At 34.3% G+C, this 21,532-nt stretch overlaps 1 protein-coding gene across 6 annotated transcripts in view; it reads right to left on the bottom strand.

The window, feature by feature from the left end:
• The window catches only part of EFR3A (EFR3 homolog A), an 84,229-nt gene that overhangs the window by 49,825 nt on the left and 12,872 nt on the right, over positions 1–21,532 (bottom strand). For 5 of the 6 annotated variants that reach the window (XR_014018834.1, XM_081266603.1, XM_081266604.1 and 2 more), the window contains exons 2-3: positions 3,558–3,634; positions 742–869 (exon numbers count right to left, since the gene is read on the bottom strand). Coding sequence is in view for 5 of the 6 variants with exons in the window: in XM_081266603.1 (XP_081122729.1) it covers positions 742–869; positions 3,558–3,634 (205 nt within the window). In the remaining variant the exon portion in view is untranslated. Of the gene's footprint in view, positions 1–741; positions 870–3,488; positions 3,635–21,532 lie in introns of all 6 variants that reach the window. The other variant, XM_081266605.1, reaches the window with a different exon arrangement.

Here is a 21,532-nt window from a genome sequence, read left to right as displayed (position 1 = left end):
TATTTTACAATTCCACAGATTTTAAATCTTGCAAGTGCCCTAAATTTAGTTTTCAGACAACTTTCCTCTAATAATCAACTATGAGACTACCTGTGCCATGACCACTGTTGTATATGCTATTAATGTGCAAGTCAGAAAGTCAACATACAGCTGGAAGACAGAATATTCTTAAGAAACTAAGATCATAAAATGACAATATTGAAAAGCATTCATATTTCAAAATTGCAAAGTTATTACTGTTCAAGCATAGAGAACGGGTTAAAATGCTAGACCTTAATTTGTAGGCAGCAATATATCCATACCAGTTCCAAATCAGCATGCTTATTACATTTTCTTAATCTTGGTATCTAAGCCTAACATGATACTCGTTTACCCCTCTGAAAGGTAAAACTGAAGCTGTACCCAAACCAGTTGTTAACAGGATTTGTTGTTTTCAAATTAGAGACAGATTTTCAGACACACACTACAGACCAAGTAAGTAGATTTCTACTATTTGGTATTTTCAAAAATTAATAGATGCTGAAGCTAATGCCAACTCTGTTAAATAACCTGACCATGTTCCTAAGACCTGACCACCAGAAAATATAAGCTAGAGTATCTACATGGGTTTTATATATTTACTTTATAATAATACTGTTTTATGTTACAAATATGATCTTTGTCTGATCAGATGGCACAATAATTTATAGAATAATTTATCCAAGGAAGAATTTTCCAAAGATGCTATATTAGTTTCCTTACCCAGAACGATGTCTGACAACATCCCTGCTCAGCCTTTCTGCCAGGTAAGAACCTATTCGATCCAGCTTCTCTGGAGCAGATACTGCATAAAAGGTCAATTTTTCCATATCAGCTTTAACAAGGCCATCCTAAAAATAATGACAAGTATCCAGATTATTTATCTTTTCATGCTTATTTTTTGTTTGTTTCTTGTATTTTTAAGTGTTGCCTGTTTCACATTTTTCCTTTCTGGACTGGGAATTAACTCAATTTAAGCTGAACCTTTCCAGGTGTAATGATCTCAGTTCTAATAATATTTACTATTCTACATACATGCAACTTTCAAAAAGTTAAAGAAAAAAAGCTAAAGAAACACCCCACTTAGGCAAAGAATTTAAATAGCCCTTCCAAAACAATGAATTAGACTCTTAACACTTTCCTTTATAGAGAAATTAACTCAGTATATAGGGAATGAAATGTATTTTATTAAAAAGATTTCAAACAAAACTTGCTTAATTTAATGTTAAATTATTAAGCCTATACTCTTTTACACATACAACAGTGACCATATGCTTTCATTTAATGAGTCAGAACCTACTTATATCATTATAAAGTTTTGTTGTAATTAATAAGAGAAAATATTTGGAACTATATTAATCTATGCTTAGTTGATGTATTAAAAAAAAACTAACATCAACAGCCACAGGATCCTTATACAAGATTATAAAATATCATTCCTTTCCATCGTCTAAAGATGACATGCAGTAGATCTAATGATTCTCCCCCATTCTCATACAACCTCGAGTAAATCACCATACCCAAATTTCTTGGCCAGAAATCATCATTCAACTAACTGACTGCTACTTAGGAAAACTGGAGGAGAAAAAAGATACAAGAAGATTATGCTAGATGATGAATCTACAAATACAAATTTTTTAAAGTGTTTTTTCAACTTCAATTGGCCCCTCATTCTCTGGGAATTTTGCTCCTTCCCTAATGGCACTACTCTCTCCTAGTGCGCACTTGCTCCACTCTGCAATGGAATCAGAGAGTTTGCAGCTCTTGTGTATGTTTTCTTTCGCTTGGCCACTTCAACCTAGGGACCCTTCTCTAGTTCACTGAGAGTTCAACCTTCAGGTCTCAACTTCCTCTAAAGACCCTTCAAGGGGTCAGATATTCCTACTATACGTTCTTGTTCTTTTAGTTCCCAGCACTAAGAGAACACACAGCAGTACAATCATACTTCTTTTCACTCATTAAACAAATACTAATTTAGTGCCAACTATGTGCCAGGCACTGAGATAGACACTAGAGAAACCACAGTCAGCAAAAAAAGGTATTAATTCACTTAGTCTTTAAGAGAACTTTATGATAGGTACTATTTATTATTTTCATTACACATGAGAAACTTGCCCAATATCAAATGGCTAGTAATTATGGGAAATCGCTTCTTGTCCCTGCTAAGTGCCATGTGTGTGAAATTCATAAAAATCTTTCCTCTTCTTTAACCTACTTTACAGATTGTTATTTGAATACTTGGCAAAATAAAGATTCTTTCTGTAACCACCTTCTAGTTTATTGGTCATCACTCCAAGTGTTCAAAACGTCTACATGTCTACAAGTTAAAGTGGGTAAAGCAGACAAGCCTTGTCTGCCCTTCATATTCCGCCATACTCTGTTCTCTACCCTGCCTTCAGTAACTGCATGTCCTGGACTTCTCAAGGAAATAATGATTTGAATATTCAATCTATTAACTAATACATGTTAAATTTCAAATTGGAAACCACGGTCAACACTATTTCTATAATTAAGATATGGGAACATTCATTTTAAGTCTAAAGGATCAACTTGCTCTTGACCTCAAATATATCTCCTGCTTTCTAATGCTGTTTCTCTTTGCCCTCAAATGCAATGAAGTGGCTATTTTTCTCTACCTCTCCAGATGTACTACATCCTTAAACCTCAGAAAATATCATTTCCTCTGAGAACAATTCCCAGAGATACCAACCCACAGTGGTATCCCCTTGATTTACAGGCCAAAATGTTACCCCCTGATTTACTTAACATTTTACTTACTGATTTATACACTGTGATTTACTATCTTATATGCTTTTGTTTTATGTCAATGTATGAAAAGCTCCATAATGGCCTGTCTTAGGGATTTGAATATGCCACAAATTATCCAATAGTATTTATGAATAACCTCCTCCATACAGTTGAATATTCAAACAGTTTTGATTAAAAATAACATATATCAACATTAAAGTTAAAATGTCCAAAAGGTTTCCATATACTTGGCTACTCTTTAAAATAAAGCAAATTCTGGAAATCAAACTCAAATATTGTAACATTTTGTGTCTATATATTTTTTAAATGAGACCAAAGGAGTCTTAGAAAGTGTGTAAGGTAGTGTCAAACAAAATTACCCACACCCAGTTGCTTTGAAACTAGTAACTGTCTCATGCATGAGCCCAGTGTGAGCAGAAAATCATGTCTGTGTGCATAGTTGTATCCTGAGCACAAACTAAAAATCATCTGACACTGCTTCATAAATTTTTGATTGTTGCTTAAACAGTATATAGATTACCAAACAACCACCTCTCATCCCAGATTTATGCCTAATCAATGAAAATAACTGAGAACTAGACAATCAATCATGGGTAAACTTAAAATTTAAAAAAGAAAGAAAAAGAAAGAAAAAGTATAAAAGAAAGTAGTGTACTTGACAAGATGTAGGGATAAAAGTAGAGAAATCAAAGTAGGGAAACCTTAAGGAGATCAGCAGGGGGCAGAAGGGGTCAGCAAAGAGAAGGATCAGTAGATGTAGATCAAATTACTTTTGGATCTTCAGGAAAGATGTTATCCACTAGGCGTTTGTAGCGAGGACGCAAAGCAGAACAGCAGCAACACACTCCTGTTCAAAAAAAAAAAAAAGTTATAGAAATTAATATTGTAAACTGACTCAGAAATTCATTTCTGAATATTAGTGATCTAGGATTTAAAGTACAAATAAAAAGTTCAAACTGTCACAAATAGAAAAGGCATGTAAATTCAATTAAGTTGCTATGTAAGAAAATTAAATTTCTTTTCCCTTTCCCAAAGACATGTGGCTGTTAAGAATTTGCACTAAGACTCTACCCCAAATCAAAATCATCCTATTAGGCAAATGTATGATCTGTATCTGCCCTCCCCCCATATCTCCTTTCTAAGCTCCTCTCCCATTACTCTCTGAACACATCCCCACCTGTGTGTACCAATCCTCTCTACTCCAGTCACAATGGTCGCTCTCCTGATCCTAGGTATCCTCCTTGGATCTCTGATGTTACTGTTTCCTCTGCCTAGAACATGTCAAAAGATCTTATCAGACTGTCACTTTCTTTGATTATTCATTTAAATCTCTGACCACCCTTACCTTGCTCTGGTTTTCCATTGCACTAAACACCCTACATATTAAATAATTTTCCTACTGTGTTTATTGGTTAGGAACTGCTTTCCCTCACCAGGAAATAAGCTCAGGTGAAGGCAAGGATAATTGTTTTGCTCACACATGAATCCCAAAAATTCAGAATAACACAGGGCACACAGTAGGCACCCAAATATTTGTGGAGTGAGTGCATGCACACATGAATGAATTTGTACTGTCCCTACTTCAACAATGCCTTCCTTACTGCTCTTTTCTACTTTTACAATGTAGCTCTGATTTAGCTTACCTGCAATTTCTTATGTAACTTCCTAACATGTCCCCCAGCCTCCTCCTAGAGTAGCTACCATATAGAGAGGGTATTTACAGCCCAACTCTAGCAATATGATTATAGTGAACCTCAAACAACTCACTAATACAGACTATGTAGAAATGTCCTAACATAACATCCTTCAAAACTTATAATCTCTTGTTACTAATCACTCTTTATACTTCATAAAATTAATATATTCCAAACTAGCTTAATTTTTAAATGAACATATTTTATTCTGTAAAAACATATAAGAATATGTATTCTTATGACTAAAATTTTAAAAAGACTAAAGGATTTGAAACAAATATGACAAAAGACATATGTTTAATTTATAAACTTTTATAGAAATATGACCAACAAATAAATAGAAAAAGACATGATCCAGAAAACCTGGGTCCAGTCCAATTCTTTCTCTTAAATTGCTACATGGCTTGGGGAAGGCATAACAAGATCGATAAGTGGGCCTATAATCTCAACAACTTAGGAGGCTAAAGTAGGATGATTTCAAGTGCAAGACCAGCCTCAGCAACTAAGCAAGGCCCTAAGCAACTTGGCAAGATGTCTCAAAATAAAAAATAAAAAGACCTGGAGATGTGGCCTAGTGGTTAAGCATCCCTGGGTTCTCATGATTTATGAAACCAGTATGTGTAAGTAAGCATACTTAGGCTCTATATGCTGATATTTGTAAAATGCTTTTTATTGTTCAGGATATTTTTCACTAGAAGACAAAATATTCGAAAGAATTCAAATATTTCAAAGAGTTATTTTTTCAGATTATTAACATCAGAATACGTGAATCCTTTTTAGTTTCAAAAGCAAAACAAATGTTTGGTTATGGCGGGGAGGGGGGATAACAGCCAAAGTAGCAAAATCACCTTTCTGCATCTACTACACCTAATAAAAACTACATCAGATAAGTATTAATACTGGCATTAAAATTAAGTAAAATCCATTATGTACTGAACAGCTCTCATAGTTCTAAGGTATCACAATAATATGGTAAGATTCAAGTAAATACTTTGCTAACAGTAATGCAAGGTCAAATGTAGTAAATTCAAATTGTTCTCATGACAAAGAATCAGGGCTATGGGGCTTAAAAACAAGTCCTAAAACTGCAAATTTTCACAAGAATGGCAAATTGTTATTTTCAGTGAGAAGATTCTTAAAAAGCTATTAAGATTCACTTACACTGACACATTCTGCTATCATACACTACATTTAGCTTAAAGGAGCTTAAAAAATAAAAGTGAACTTGAAATACAAACAATATCCTCAGTTCCCACTTCCAAGAAGCTTAGGTCTACTAAGGAAGACAGATGAGCAAAAGGCACAATGTCAACAGGCAGTCTCAAGCTAAAGAACAACAACCTTGGATTCATATCTGAGGTGAGTCTAAGGCCTCTCACTGTCCAGCTCAGCAGGCAGCTTCCATTCTCTTACTACTCCTAAGTTTCCTCACCAATGTAATAATAATAATGCCTTCTCCAGAATAATTGCAAAAAAAAAATTATAAAATTGTACTTAAGGCTCTCATAAAGCATTCAACAAAATGGCAGGCATTACCAGTAGTGAAGTAAAAGTAGTATTATAACCAGGGTAAACAGAAGGAGATGGAGGGGGCCTTTAGATTGTGTTCCCAACAAGGTGAAAACCTTTGCTGAAAATTAATGATTTAAAACTTACAACAAATTTCATATATAGTTCATGAAAAACCTTTAAGCATCATTACCAGTAGGAGTAACTGCTATATTCTGATCACCACTTGTTCAGCACTATACCAAGGACTTTACAACATCACTCATTTACTCCTAGAATACCTCTCTAAGGTGGTTTGTTTCAATGCCATTTAATGATTGAGGAAACCAGGCCGATTTGCTCAATAAAACACAAATGTTAAGGATCCAAGGAACTGCAATTCCATCCCAGATCTGATGACTGCAGGGGACAATTGCCACACTAAATTGAAGTACCACAAAAGGTTTTTTTTTTTTTTTTTTTAAACATATCATGACCAATAAATCTGACTGAAGAATGTGTGGACCTAACACAGATGAGAACTGCACTTTCCATATAGGGAAATGAATGATCACAGAGCTTCTCAAGAAAGCCCAAAACCAAACAAAAACACCTCTTGTCCACTAACTATAAATACAAAGCTACCCACCATAAAGAGGACATGGGAAATTAGGTTAAAGTACTTAAAGGCTGGGGTTGTGGCTAAGTGGTAGAGTACCTGTCTAGCATGTATGAGGCCCTGGGTTCGATCCTTAGCACCACATAAAAATAAATAAATAAAATAAAGATATTATATTCAACTACAACTAAAAAATAAATATAACAAAAGTACTCAATTAACTCAGGTCTTTATAAATTATATCAAAGATAATAAGGTTAAAATGACTATAGCTGAAATAATCATAAAAAGAATTACTCTATAAACAAGAGAATACTGTACTTATAAACATTATAAGAATATGTAAAATAAAATTATTGGACCTACTCAGGTATAAAAATGGCGCTGACTCTCCTGGTGAAGTGAATTCATACGGTTTTTCAAGTTCAGCAGCAGGTACCTGAACATAGTCCTTCATGCTGTGTGAGACTATTTTCTAGTTGATCTCCTGCTTCTATATCCTTTTACCTACTGTTCAGGAAGTGTCTAGTTCACTTTACTTCTAATTAATTAGCAGAGGACACTAAAGTACTGTAGCTTCTTATCTAACTTGTTGACATCAAATATGAAGCTATCATGAACTTGATGATATCTGTATCAAATTCTGCTAGCAAGGCCAATTAGCTTAAGTAAGACACTATTAAAGTACTAATATTGCTAGTTTAATTGTAAGTTTTCATATCATTTAAAGGTCAGCCTACTTATGCTTTTTTTCTTTAGAGCAGTCCTTATTCCTTCTCATCCTAAGACCTTTTCCAACAAATTCACTTTGCATCCTAATACTGTCCTATTTTTCAATATCTTCCCAACTTTTCTCTTCCAGAGGAAAAAAAGAAAATAAGAAAGCCTCAAGCAGTTAACAAGTCTAAGCAATGTAAATTTTCCTTTAAATTTAATTTTAGCATATAAAAAGAGAAAGGAATTATTCTTTTCCCACAGCATGTGGAATATGAACCCCTGGCTAAGATATATCAGGAGAAGAGGCAGAAAGGCTTACGCAGGATGACTACAGTGGGTAAACAGAACTTGGGCACAGATGGAAAGGGAAATTATGACCAAAAAAAGTGGCAGACTGCGTATTCTAGTAGTATAATAGGTTCAGGAGCAATCTGACTTAATAAGAGTAAAATCCCATTGCTTAAATGCTACCATGCTACTGGGTACCTAGGATAAAGCCATGCTCCAAAACAAAAATGCTGTTGGCAGCACTATCACTGGAGTTGAAGCATGCTCAGATTCTATTTTGGAAACTGACTATGTAACTTTAGTTAGGTTTGTTTCATCTCTAAAAGAAGAAAACAAACAGCATCCACACCTTCTAGGTAGCAATTGTGTTATCTTGTTTAATTTTTACATGTAATACAGTGGAAATTCAGTGACATAGAAGTTATCAAATTTCATACTTTTAAATGGGAATGGATTACTGGATTTTTGTTCTTTATGTCTTCACCATATATTTCCATTATTGAACCTATAGCCATTTATTGCATTTATTCATATGCTTGTTTGTATCACCATAGTAAGTCCCTCAGATGTAAAGGCCACATACTTTAAATGCTGTTGTGCATGTCTGGTATCTACCAGAGATTTACAAAACTGTTCCTTTCCTTAAACAAACACACAAAGTTCACGGATACATAAAATGAATTTAATGTTTATAGCTATATGCTACAAAAATCAAATAACTATAAAGCTCATCACTGATCATGAAGCACTCAATAAATGCCAGAACAATATAATTTCTTGAGCAAATAGATGACAATGTCAACTGAATCATGTTTAACAATTCATGTTTTATTTTTAGACCTAGTAGAGGCCTCCTGCAATCAAAGTGAAAAGAGACAGACCTTTGAACAGGAAGACTTTTAAAATTCAGAACTTCAAGAATTGTAGTTCTGTGGTGTCCAAAAACTTTCAAAGTGTATGCCTCTCATATTCCCTTCAAGGTTAAAATTGAAAGTCAAGTCACTCGTTCACTTAGTGTCAGAACAAGACATTCACTTCAGACAATCAAAAACACTTAGCAATAAAACAGCTCTATTCACATATTCCCTTTCCAAACACTAGGACATTTTATACGCACACACACAAAGAGCCTATGACATGGGTGTTCTTTCTATACCAACAATTGTTAAGAACACTGCCAAAAACTATGGGAATCAAAATGGCAACTAAATACTTGACACAGGTTTAAAAATTAAGTTATAAAACAAAATTTGGAAATTTGGGGAAAAGAGATTTCCAAAGTCAAATGATCATACCACCAAAGAAGAACATACAGAACTCAAGTGAAGAGCGACTTTGCTAGGAACAAGGACATAGAGTAGAATGCTCAGGGCTCCTCTGAAAAACAAGCAGAACAGGATTACAAGGACAAAGCTGGTATAGCAAAGCAGGAACATTGTGAACTGGAACAATGTGAGCATCACCAAGAAGGATGGCCCACAGAAAAATAAAAACACATACCTAGGGACCCAGAGCATTGAAAGAAACAAGGGAGGTGTTCCAGAGGAAGTATGAGAAAAGTATGGTGACTTAAAAGATATGGAGTCAAAAGAAAGGGAAGAAAATAGACTCTTATCTTCAGGAAAGTGCTCCTTTTAAAAGGATTTTAATCCATTAGAGGAGTATTTTATTACATGATTCCTTCCACATGTAATATACACCCTCTCTCCTTTCATTCTCAATTTCACCACTACTTTTTTTTTAAATTCCCAGACACATAAACCTATGGAAAAGAGGACAACAAAGCAATAAATGGAATTAAAACTCCAATTCTGTTTAGAGGATGGCCTTCCTCTTGCTCTGCAATACTTTGCTCTACACTAGATATAACAAACAATACTCTGTACATTTCCCCAAACTATTCTGAGATACTATCTGTATTAAAAAAAAAAGCTTTTTTTTAAGAGTCAACTTATGATTCATCTATATTCAGATATTTTCCTAGCACTGAATTTTTAAAAAGAAAGTATTAGATACTAGATACCTCCTACTTAAAAGGAGTCAACTTACCGATTTATACCTAGTTTTCACATTACTGTGTACCATCATGCTTACCTGAAAAAATTTTAAATATTGCTCAATAGAGTTACTCAAAGACAAGAGCAATAAAATTCAGGATAATTCTGGCTTTTAGAGGTAATATTCTGAAAAATTTCATTTGAAAAACTTTCTGCAATCATCATTTGGAAAAAACTTGATACAGACATTAAAACTGTAAAATACAATTCCTATTCACTTCAGCTGATGCTGGCTTAGTCCACACACAAATGAGAAGCAATCCAGTGAATGACACAGAAACCAGATCTGTAACCAGGAAAGAAAAGCACTCCAACCCAGCACCACAGTACACTGCACGTAGTCCATTCTATTTCTAAGACCATATCCTTTGACAATGCACATCACAGACCATCTTTAAATGCTCAGGCAACAGAGTCTTGGCAAGGAGAGTACACCACTCCTGTGTCCCAATCTCTGAAGGTAAGTAACCAGATGATGCAGAATTAAATGCCAAATGTCTTCTTTGATATAAGGAGGCTGATACATAGGGAGGGGGGAGCATGGGAGGAATAGATGAACTCTAGGTAGGGCAGAAGGGTTGGAGGAGAAGGGAAGGGGATGGGGTCAGAAATGATGGTGGAACATGATAATCATTATTATCCAAAGTACATATATGAATATATGTGAATATACTTTGTATGCAATCAGAGATATGAAAAATTGTGTTCTATATGTGTAATAAGAATTGTAATGCATTCTGCTGTCATATATAAATTTTAAAAAAAGAAAACCGAAATAGCATGTGATTCCCTTTTTCTAATATATAAAACATTGACTAATGTCCTTTACAGTAATGCCAGTAGAATAATGCCAAAATTACAAGAAAAGTTAATGTTTTTTGTGTATGTGATTGTTTTTGAAGACAATATGTAAGCAGTGACTTTCCTCTTTAATCCAAACCACTCTAGTGATGTTACTTTTCAGAGGGAGAGGATTGACTATGTAATGATCCACGACAGAGCTTAGAAAGAGCTTTAGGAATCATAATTTAAAGGGAGAAAAACAGGAAGGCAAGAGACAAGCAAATCAGACTCCACAGAATTTATAACGAAACGTACAAAGTAAAATACTAAACACCAACCAGCATGTTTTTAAGAACCCTACTAAAATTAACAAAAATACTGACAAAAATTTTTAAAATATTGTTTTAAATCCCTTAATCTTTAAAAGGATATATAACATCCACTTAGGGAAAGTCGGCAAACTCCAGCCATCTCTGGAGTATATTTCAATAAATTGATACCTTCAGCACTTTCTACAGGAATTTAACTTCAACTTCTCAGATTTAACCTTGGCAAATATACAAAATAGTAAAGCTATCCAAAAATATAGCAATCCTTTACTTTAAAAATAAAGTAGATATTCAACATGTAGTGACAGTTTAATTTGATAGAAAACAAACAACAAACCAACTTACGACTTTTTCCTTAGTTTGTTTATAAATTGCATATTTCCTGCAAAAGACTAACCTAAACAAATTATCCTCTATCACCACAAAATGATGTTATATGCCTTTTGAAAACTATTTTTGTTATATGGATGAGTGGACATAAGTTAATGGTCCAATAATTTTCAACCATTTCAAATCCATTTTAAAAGAACAACATGTCTTGAGACAGCCAAAAGCTTCTAGTTCAAATATACAACTAAATTAAAAATCACACATTCAAATCATAAAAATTCTTATTAAAAATCAAGATTCTACTCGTGCTACTTATTGGATAGCCAAAATTCAAGGTCTGCAAAATATGAGCCATTAATAACACAACAAAAGATGGGGTGTGGAACTCCTGATATGCCCCTATGAACAAGCAAGAAAGGCAAGCAATGAATTTGCAAATGACTGATTTAGATGGTCTCAAGGTCTAAAGGTGTTAACATAATCTAGCATCTTGAGAGGAACTGAGGGTGGTATTATTAATTATGGCAGCAGCAGTGGCATAAACTTTGACTCTCCCAGGCAAACCAAGACCTAGATTATTCTACTTACTCTTTGAATATTCAGACATTTTAAAAAGCATCTAATACACTCAAATTTTCACAGTTACAACTAAAAAATGAGGAAAAGCAGCTACAATCCAACCAAAGCAGATAAAATAAGATAAACATATAAACCTGGGAAAGAAAGAAACCTGGTTTTTAAAAACATTTTAAAACAAAATAAAAACTTTATGCATTTACCTAACTTTAATATTTCTGGTATATAAGTAAAATCATAATATGTCAAATAATGCAATAATTTTTATAAGTTAATTACCTGAATGTTGGTGATTAAAATGTTCTACAAAATGTCTACTACATTCAAGGTACTAGCTAAGCAAATAGGTAATGTGCAATTAACTCATAAAAGTGATTCCTAAGATTGTAAGAAAAATGAGTGTTAGAGAAAAAATGAGTGTTAGAGAAAATGTAAGTATTCCTCTGATAAAAACAAAAGATACAAACAAAATCATCATAAAGGCAAATGACTGCACTAATCCTCAGTCTCTTAGTAGAATTACATAGACCTAACTATGTGGATTTTTCTGTCATATTGTTAACATTAACACATCTACAAGAAATAATTACCATCACTTCCAACTCCCTAACAAAATCAACATCCTCAAAGAGACTACTATTTTTACAGTTTTTATTTGTTTTCTTATGTTAAATGTCACCTCTGCAGTCTGTCTCTATACTACCAGGACTCTCAGGGTAACCTGAAGAATCTCCCGAAGCACTTTTAAAAGTACATGTTTTCCTGACCCAGCTGGACCTTCTGAATCAATCCCTGGGGTAGGACACTGGGATACCTATTTCTAAATATCAGCATCACCCTCCTCCCCATGCCACCACCCTTGTGCTCATCTGAGTTTCAGAGACACTGCTCTAGAGAACTAGACTTTTGTATAACAATTTAAAGAAGTAAGTCTATGGCTTGCCTTATTATGTACTTCAGGTGTTTGAGACACTCCCCTTACCTAAGTTATGAAGTAAACTGCTCCTATAAGATTATCTTACATTATCACAATAGCTGAATTACATAAACCACTATACAGGATGCCAGATAAGTTAACAGAAGTGATAAATGCAAGGGCCTTTAGAAAATTCTTCACAGGAGATGCTGACATGGTAAAGACCTAACACTGGCAACAATGTATTGGTATTTGTGGCAGACATTTCTAGAATTTCCCCATTACTTTCAAATGCTGCCAACATTTCTTCCTGGGAAATAGATTTTTCCAAGCAATTTGTATACAGAAATACTTTGCAGCCTCATGCTGGAAATAAATCAGGATGGGGTCATAAATGGCCTTTAAAACACTAGACAAGGATTACGGGTGAAGGAAATCCAATTAACATGACCAGACTTTTCACTTTTTTTTTTTAATTGCAAGCAGATTTTTCAAACTTTTCTTTTTCCTAAAATTGCTCTAGAATGCTTTCTGTATTTCATACTACCATGTCCTTAAAATTACCACAGTTCTTGGGCTTTATTTCCCATGCCATCATTAGAGAAAGAGTTACACTGTTTGGAAGAACTAGTGTCCTTATCTGCCCTACAGAAGACCTTTGCTAGAGTATACTACAGGAAGAGTAAATTATTTTCTAGTGAGTCTAACAGGAACTGAGCATGCCCTAAGACAAACTCCAAATCTGCAGCACCTACACAGAGCACAGTAAAAAGTAAAAGCTCAATATCTATGTATTGAAGGAATGAGCAATGTACTGAAGGAATGAACAAATAAAACAATGCTCAAAGGTTTCTCTGACAGAGTTTTATTCTGTGATTCACTCTTCCTGTTTCTATGTGATAAGCACACATGCGGCTGGAAGTCTGCCTCTTTGCGTGACCAATACGGAATTACAGAAGTCTGAGTCAGTATGAGCACCTTGCAAAATTCTGTCAAAATTCTGACATAATTTAAATTATGTCACTGTAAAATCATGTTTTTGTTTTGCTGACCTGGAATGTCCCCTTAGATATACTGGTGGAAGATCTAGATTTGTGAGGAAAATACTAGAAAGCTTAGTGATGGGAAAAGGTCAAGATGCATTCTCCAACCCAGCTTTACTAGCAGTAAAGCTATGTTTCAGTTAGCTCCAAACTCAGAGGGGGACTGCTACCATCTAAAAATCAACAAATATAGGTGCCTCAGAAATATACCTGATTGGGAAAAATATGTGGACTCAATCTCATTTATTCTTTTAATATGCATTATACTCAATGTGTACTCGCACACACCTATACATTCATGTGTAGGAGGGTAAATACAAGCCGTAATCCTCTGGCCATTAATAACTCACAATTGGTGAGAGAAGATAATCACATGCAGAGAGAATTGTAACAACTATGACAGAACAGGTTGCTATGGAACAAGCATAAGAGAGAAAGAATTATTAAAGGAATGATCCACCTCAAAGGAGGAAATGAAGCAGAAGACATCTGAAGAAACAGGAAGACAACTATAGAGTGTTTGGGGGAAAAAGGGGAGGTTTTTCAAATCTGGTCCTTTTTTCTGCACAACTATCAATCACATGGATAGGTGATATAGGGGCTTCTAAAAATGCTCCAGGATAAGAAAACAACAGAAAAAAGAAATTAAGAATATTTTCAATGCAAGTAAACATGAAAACATGATTTTACAGTGACATAATTTAAAATAACTAGATGAACCAAATATTTGGCCTAAAATAAAAGTGTCAATTTCAGAATGACTAGATTGAAAATTATCTAAGTGGGAAGACTGACTGTACAGAGTTTACAAAATTACAGCTTCTTATTAAAAAGAATGAGCAAGAAGTATCCCTTATAAGAATCCACTAACATTTTATCACTATCTTAGTTTTTAGAAAGGCAAGTTTTCTATCTAAAATATAGAAGTTAAATTATATTTTGCAGTTTTTGAAGTAGAAAATGACTGATTAGAATGAGACCAAAGTAAAAGGAAAATTCTACTAAAATAAATAACTGAAGAGAAAAAGAATTAAGTGTCTACAGAAACCCCACCATTTGGCATTTGATGCTGAAGATATGATAAGAGCAGGGTTTCTTCCAAAAGGATGAAGACTGGGTCTTATTCTAATAATAGATACAGTAACAGAAATTCCACTTTTGAAGAGTTCTTCCAAGACAATCGAACATTTTGACCACTTCACCAGTCAACTAATCAAAGCAGGTTTATGATGTACCCACTACATGCAAGGTACCACAGTACCTTGCATAAACTACATAAATTTATGTATGTGCCATGCATAAAATACATAGATAAAATTTTAAGTATTCTAGATGTTATATCTTTGCCAAAAGACAATTTTAAGATTATAATTGCAGAATTATTGTCAGTAATATTTGAGAAACTATGATGAACAAGTTCTAAAAGATTGAGAATTCACAGGCTCAAATGGTTTTGTTTATATCTGTTCTTGTTCCCAAGTCGATTCATGCAGCTAGAGCTATTCATATGTGCTCACTTCTTTTTGTCTTCTGCTGAAATAATAAAAACAAATAAGTCAATTTCCAGTAAGAGAGCTAAATGTAAGGTTGCAAATCAGCATCAACACAATCCTTAACATAACTGGCTAACTGCAGAATAAAATGCAGGAGGAAGTGGGACAAGCCACAAAGTGTATTTGTTTTGCTTTCCATATCAGTTGCTTTCATTTTAGTGTACCTTAAACAATTTTTTTTTTTTTTTTGTATCAGAGACTGAACCCAGGGGCGCATGACCACTGAGCCACATCCCCAATCCTTTCTATTTTTTATTTTGAGACACGGTCTCATTAAGTTGCTCAGGGCCTTCCTAAATTGCTGAGGCTGGCTTTGAAGTTGTGATCCTCCCATCTCAGCCTTAAAGCTGCTGGGATGACAAGTGTATACCACCTCTCCCGGCAACACATCAGATCTTAAGGTTCCCATATTGAGAAACAATTCTAAGTATTTGTTTTATCTTCTTGCCCAGCCAACACCCGAAACACAAATGACCAAATTTATTAATGACCTAAAAGAATGCAAGTGTTCATTACATTTATAGATAAGAATCAACAAAAACAATTGGCCTCTCTCCGTTTCTACAACTTGCGTATAGAACAAGTTGTCTATGGCCTTGCTAAGTTGCTGAGGTTGGCTTTGAACTAGAGATCCTCCTGCCTAAGCTTGCTGAGCAGATCCTCAAAATTTTTGAAGATCTTGCACAAATGGGTAAATTTGGACTTAACTTTGCAATCAATGTGAAGAACACAAAATATCTGAATAGGGTAGAAGCATGATGAAAACAGTGCAATTGTGAATCAGTGTCTAAGGACCAAAAAGAGTACTTGGTTAAAAAAAAAATCTAAAATAATCTACAATAACTATGAAGGAAAACGCAGAATCAAACAAAGTAAGGTTCAAAGATTTTATTTATTTATTTTTCAGTTGTAGATGGACACAATATCTTTATTTTATTTATTTTTATGTGGTGTTGAGGATCGAACCAGGTGCCTCACACATGCGACGCAAGTGCTCTGCCACTGAGTTACAACCCCAGTTCTTCAAAGATCTTTTGATTAAAACCTGGTTTAAGTCAACAGTTCCCAAAATTAATAATTTAAAAGCATTAACTTAGTGGGCTGGGGATGTGGCTCAGCGGTAGCACGCTCGCCTGGCATGTGTGCAGCCCGGGTTCAATCCTCAGCACCACATACAAACAAACATGTTGTGTCCGCCAAAAAACTAAAAAAAAATAAATATTAAAATATTAAAAAAATAATAAATAAAAGCATTAACTTAAGTCAACTAAAGAGTAAATTAAAAAAAATATATAATCATATTTTTAGACTTCTATTAAAGTAGCTTTAATCAGTTTAATAGATATTATTAATAATATTACTCCTAAGGACAAAAAATTACTGAAGAGGGTATACAGAAATGAATACTGTGCTATAAAAAGCTAATAGTCCTACTTTGGTAACAAATAACTGTACACTGCTCTTCAGTGTTCATGAGAAACAATTTAATAAGCCAAGAAGAATTGTATGAAACAGCAACACTTTCAGCAAGATACACTAATTACAATAAAGCATCAGAGACTTGGAATGCAAGTTAAAAGTAACAAATGCTAATCCATGTGCACTAGGTTTTGAATTTTAATTATTCAAAGAAAGAAGAAACTTATTATCAATGCCTAAATTATCATTACCTATTTCCAAGTCTACTCCATGCACATTCCTACTGTCACTGCTTTTTGTTAGGTCAAAGGATACAGCAAAAGTTGAAGAGACAGTTTGGTGCAAAGCAATTCCTCACACTGTACACCAGAAATCAAAGTTAAAATAAGAAGCTCTGACTCAGTTAATAACTTATTCCCATTTTTTTCTCATTTTTTACACTGATACTTCCCTTCAGAAATTAATTTGTTATGTACTTGGCAAGAAAATCTACTTATATTCCTGGTCAACAAAACACTACACTAAAACCAAATGAACCTTTACAGTTCAAATCTATACCCACAATAATGAGCCTTTATTCTTTCCGAGAAGACATCTGAATGTAGCACATCCAACTTGTTAGAAGTAAAAACAGAAAAACCCTGATATTCCCCTATATGCTACTGAAAAGACTGAAGTTTACATAAGGCAAAATGAACATATTAAAAGGACTGAGTATAAAACATTTTTATATCACACATTGAGAATAGACATTATTATTAATATAGTATCCTCAATTAAACCATTTATGTAAGATGCTTTGTTCAGAACATACCTACAAAACCCCAAATACTTACTCACTTTTTCATTCTAATGTAATACTCATATTTCAAGTACTTAAATGAAGGTTTGATCTTAGTAAAAGAAAAAGTGACTATACAGACAGAATAAAAGTGGAACAGATAATATGCATTCAAAGTGAGATAATATGAATTCCAGTTACAAAAACTTCTGGAGATGAAATCTCTTTTTAAGTTATGAGATAGACAGTCCAACAATTTCAAACAGCTCTTATAAAACTGAACTGGTAAGTCAAGAAACAAACTACTGAAACAGAAGGACAAAGGGGGGGGGGAGCATAATCATATTCCTAGAAAACCAAGGCAAATGGTCAGAACAAGTGGGAGGGTTATGAGTTGCCAGGCTCAAGTACATCAATTTGTGGTAACTGGAGGATTAAAGAGAGAAGTTAAAGTAAAGCTGATTTTTAAAAGCAAAGGACAACTGTAAGGGCTGAGTTGTGTTGCCAAAAAAAAAAAAAAAAAAGCTGAAATCCTAGCCCTAGTTCCTCTTATTTGCAAGTAAGGGATTTGCAAATGTAATAAGTTAAAATGAAGTCACACTGGATTAGGGTAGGCCTTACATTCAATGGCTGTTATTGTATACAGAGAAAGAAAAATATGGAGACACACAGGAAAAATGTCCTGCGTGTTATCTACACCACTTTTTATTAAGACATGGGTATTCTGAAGAAAGGAAGACGCTTGCCAATCAAAGAACTCAAAAGACTGCCAACAAACACCAGAAGCTAGATAAGGCAAGGAAGAGTTCTTCCTAGGGCCTTCAGGTGAAATCCATTACTGCTACTCAAACCTTGATTTAGGATTTCTGGGCTGCAGAACTGTGAGAAGAAAATATTGTTGTCTTAAGCCACTTAGTCTGTGGTTCCTTGTGATGGCAGCTCTAAAAAACTAATGTAAGTAAGATTTCATATAACACATAGACCATTAAACTCTCTATTTAATAGACATGTGCCATCCTGAAATTAACTCAAATACCAAAAAGACTTTAAGTCAACCCCCAGAGAATTTAATTCATTCCTTGTTATTTCAGTCAACCAACCTGAAGCATTCTTTTCCCACCCCAAGAATAGAATACAAAAATAACTGAAACAAGGAAATAAGGAATTTTTCCTCAATCTACCAATTTGTTTCAAGTGCTTCACTTGAGTTTAGAGACAGTTTGGTGCAAAGTAAAAATAAATATTTGGTCTTAGTAAAGAAAAAGTAGTTACACCATCAGTTCACATTAATGTTCAACAAATGAGCATGATTAAAAAATTAAAACATTGTCAACAAAAAAATCAGTTCCACTTTCATATCTCAAATACACTTATTGTGGGTTGAATTATATCCCCCATCACACACATATACAAAAGTTATCTTGAATTCCTAATTCCTAATGCCATGGAATATGACCAGATTTGGTGAAAAGGTCTTTGCAGAGGTAATCAAGTTAGGGTAAAATCATTAAGGCAGGCCCTAATCCAATACAACTGGTATTTGGAGACAGACACATACACAGGAGAACTATAGATAGATGGACATCCGAAGTCAGGGAGAGGTTTAGAAAAGATCCTTCCCTCACAATCCTCAAAGGAACCAGTCCTTCCAACAGCTTGATTTCAGATTTCAACCCCTAGAATTATGAGACAAATAAATGTCTACTATCTACCACTCAGCTGTGGTATTTTGTCACAGGCAGCCCTGACAAACTAGTACCACATCAACTAATAAATCCAAGTGTCTGACAGAGGCAAAAATTCTGGTTTCATGGACAAAGTTCAAAATGAAAAACCCAAAGACCTAGAGGTCATTAATAGCTACAAGACCTAATATACCCTTCATCTGCCAGTCTCATTCTTTCCAAAAGCTTTCAGCAAATGTTTTAGTGTTGACTACATTCTAGAGTTTATCTTACTCCATCTTCAGAATCACCCTATAAGTTAGGTACTAATACTTAAAAATAGAGAGTCAGAAAGGTAAAAGTAATTGGTGCTAGGTCACAATAGCTAGAAATATCAATTTAAAAACTTGTGCTCTAAACACTTTGTGTACTACAATACCTTCCAGAGATGGCACTTAAAAAAAAAAAAATCTGAACTAATTTGGAGACTAAAGCAACATAGCCAAAATGTTTTGCAGCTATCAAAATATTATTCAATTATTAACATCTACTCTCCTGAGACTCTAGAGAACTACCTGAGAAACTGTCACATTACAAAGCTTACCAGCTCCAGAAATTATCTTCTTTTCTTATTATAGGTTACTCTGAACTCTAAAATCTTCCTAAAAATATGAAAGAAAAAATGTGGCTATTAAGAGTGCCTCTACAAGAAGTTACTGGTAAACTCCCAACATAACAGCCACAGCTGGGTCTAGGATGTCTTAGAAGTTTTCCCTTACAGAGAGCTCTATGAATTCCAATTGCATGACACAACACTTGGGTAAGAATGTCCCAAGACTAACAAGGAAAATACTGGACATATTTATGAGTCTTTCATAAAATTCTAGCAGCAAATATACCCTTTAAGCAAGCTTCAGTTTTGAAGCCAAGGACCATTTTAATTTTGCAAAGATAAGGTGGCAGTCTTCTTGAGCATGCAGAGGAAAAGTCTATTTAATTCTCCCTTGCCACATTAAAAGAAAATTTAATTATAGGAATCTGGTAAGGGATACTTTCAGGTTTTTAAACTTAAAAATGTATCACATAGTTTAAAAATTCAGAGATTAATATCTAACAAGAAGGTTTAAAAGAACTGGAATTTCTGAATCTTTTATTTTGACTACTGAATCAAAATCTAGGGGGAAAGAAATATAAATCTGGGGATTTATATTTCCAAAAACTGCTCAATTACCTTCTAAAGTTTTTGTTGAACAAAAATAAAGTATTCCCATACTTTAAACATAGATTAAGGACTGGGATGTGTGGCTCAGTGGTAGAGCGCTCGCCTAGCAAGTGCGGGGCCCTGGATTCGATCCTCAGTACCACATAAAAATGAATAAATAAAGGTATTATGTCCACTACAACTAAAAATAAATGTTAAAAAAATAAATGTTAAAAAACATAGATTAATGTTATGATTAAATAATCTTTAAAACTGTATCAATGAAGCCATTTTTAAAAATCTATACTTTCTTTAATATCCTTATTGTGACTTCAATATGCTTTTGTAATACTAAGGTCACAGTTCAAAACACTACTACTATTATCCACTAAGAAAACCTGAATAATAATAATAATAATAATAATAATAATAATAATAGATATAAGTGGAGTTTTCTGCAGTTTAGCTGAGCTCTAACAAAAGCACTGTGTCTACTTAAGTAAAAAAGACAATATAGGTTAAGAAAATTAAACCGTAGTGATAAAGGGGCTAAAAGCATGCAATGGAGGAAGGATAGCATCTTCAACAAATGGTGCTGGGAAAACTGGAAATCCATATGCAACAAAATGAAACTGAATCCCTTTCTCTCACCATGCACAAAAATTAACTCAAAATGGATCAAGGAGCTTGATATCAAATCAGAGACTCTGCGTCTGATAGAAGAAAAAGGTGGCTCCGATCTACATATTGTGGGGTCGGGCTCCAAATTCCTTAATAGGACACCCATAGCACAAGAGTTAATAACAAGAATCAACAAATGGGACTTACTTAAACTAAAAAGTTTTTTCTCAGCAAGAGAAACAATAAGAGAGGTAAATAGGGAGCCTACATCCTGGGAACAAATTTTTACTCCTCACACTTCAGATAGAGCCCTAATATCCAGAGTATACAAAGAACTTAAAAAATTAGACAATAAGATAACAAATAACCCAATCAACAAATGGGCCAAGGACCTGAACAGACACTTCTCAGAGGAGGATATACAATCAACCAACAAGTACATGAAAAAATGCTCACCATCTCTAGCAGTCAGAGAAATGCAAATCAAAACCACCCTAAGATACCATCTCACTCCAGTAAGATTGGCAGTCACTATGAAGTCAAACAACAACAAGTGCTGGCGAGGATGTGGAGAAAAGGGTACACTTGTACACTGCTGGTGGGACTGCAAATTGGTGCGGCCAATTTGGAAAGCAGTTTGGAGATTCCTGGGAAAGATGGGAATGG

This window comes from Spermophilus citellus (assembly GCF_964194105.1).
Source record: "Spermophilus citellus genome assembly, chromosome: 14".
NCBI classification, from domain to species: domain Eukaryota; kingdom Metazoa; phylum Chordata; class Mammalia; order Rodentia; family Sciuridae; genus Spermophilus; species Spermophilus citellus.
This window is presented reverse-complemented; position numbering and strand designations above follow the sequence as displayed.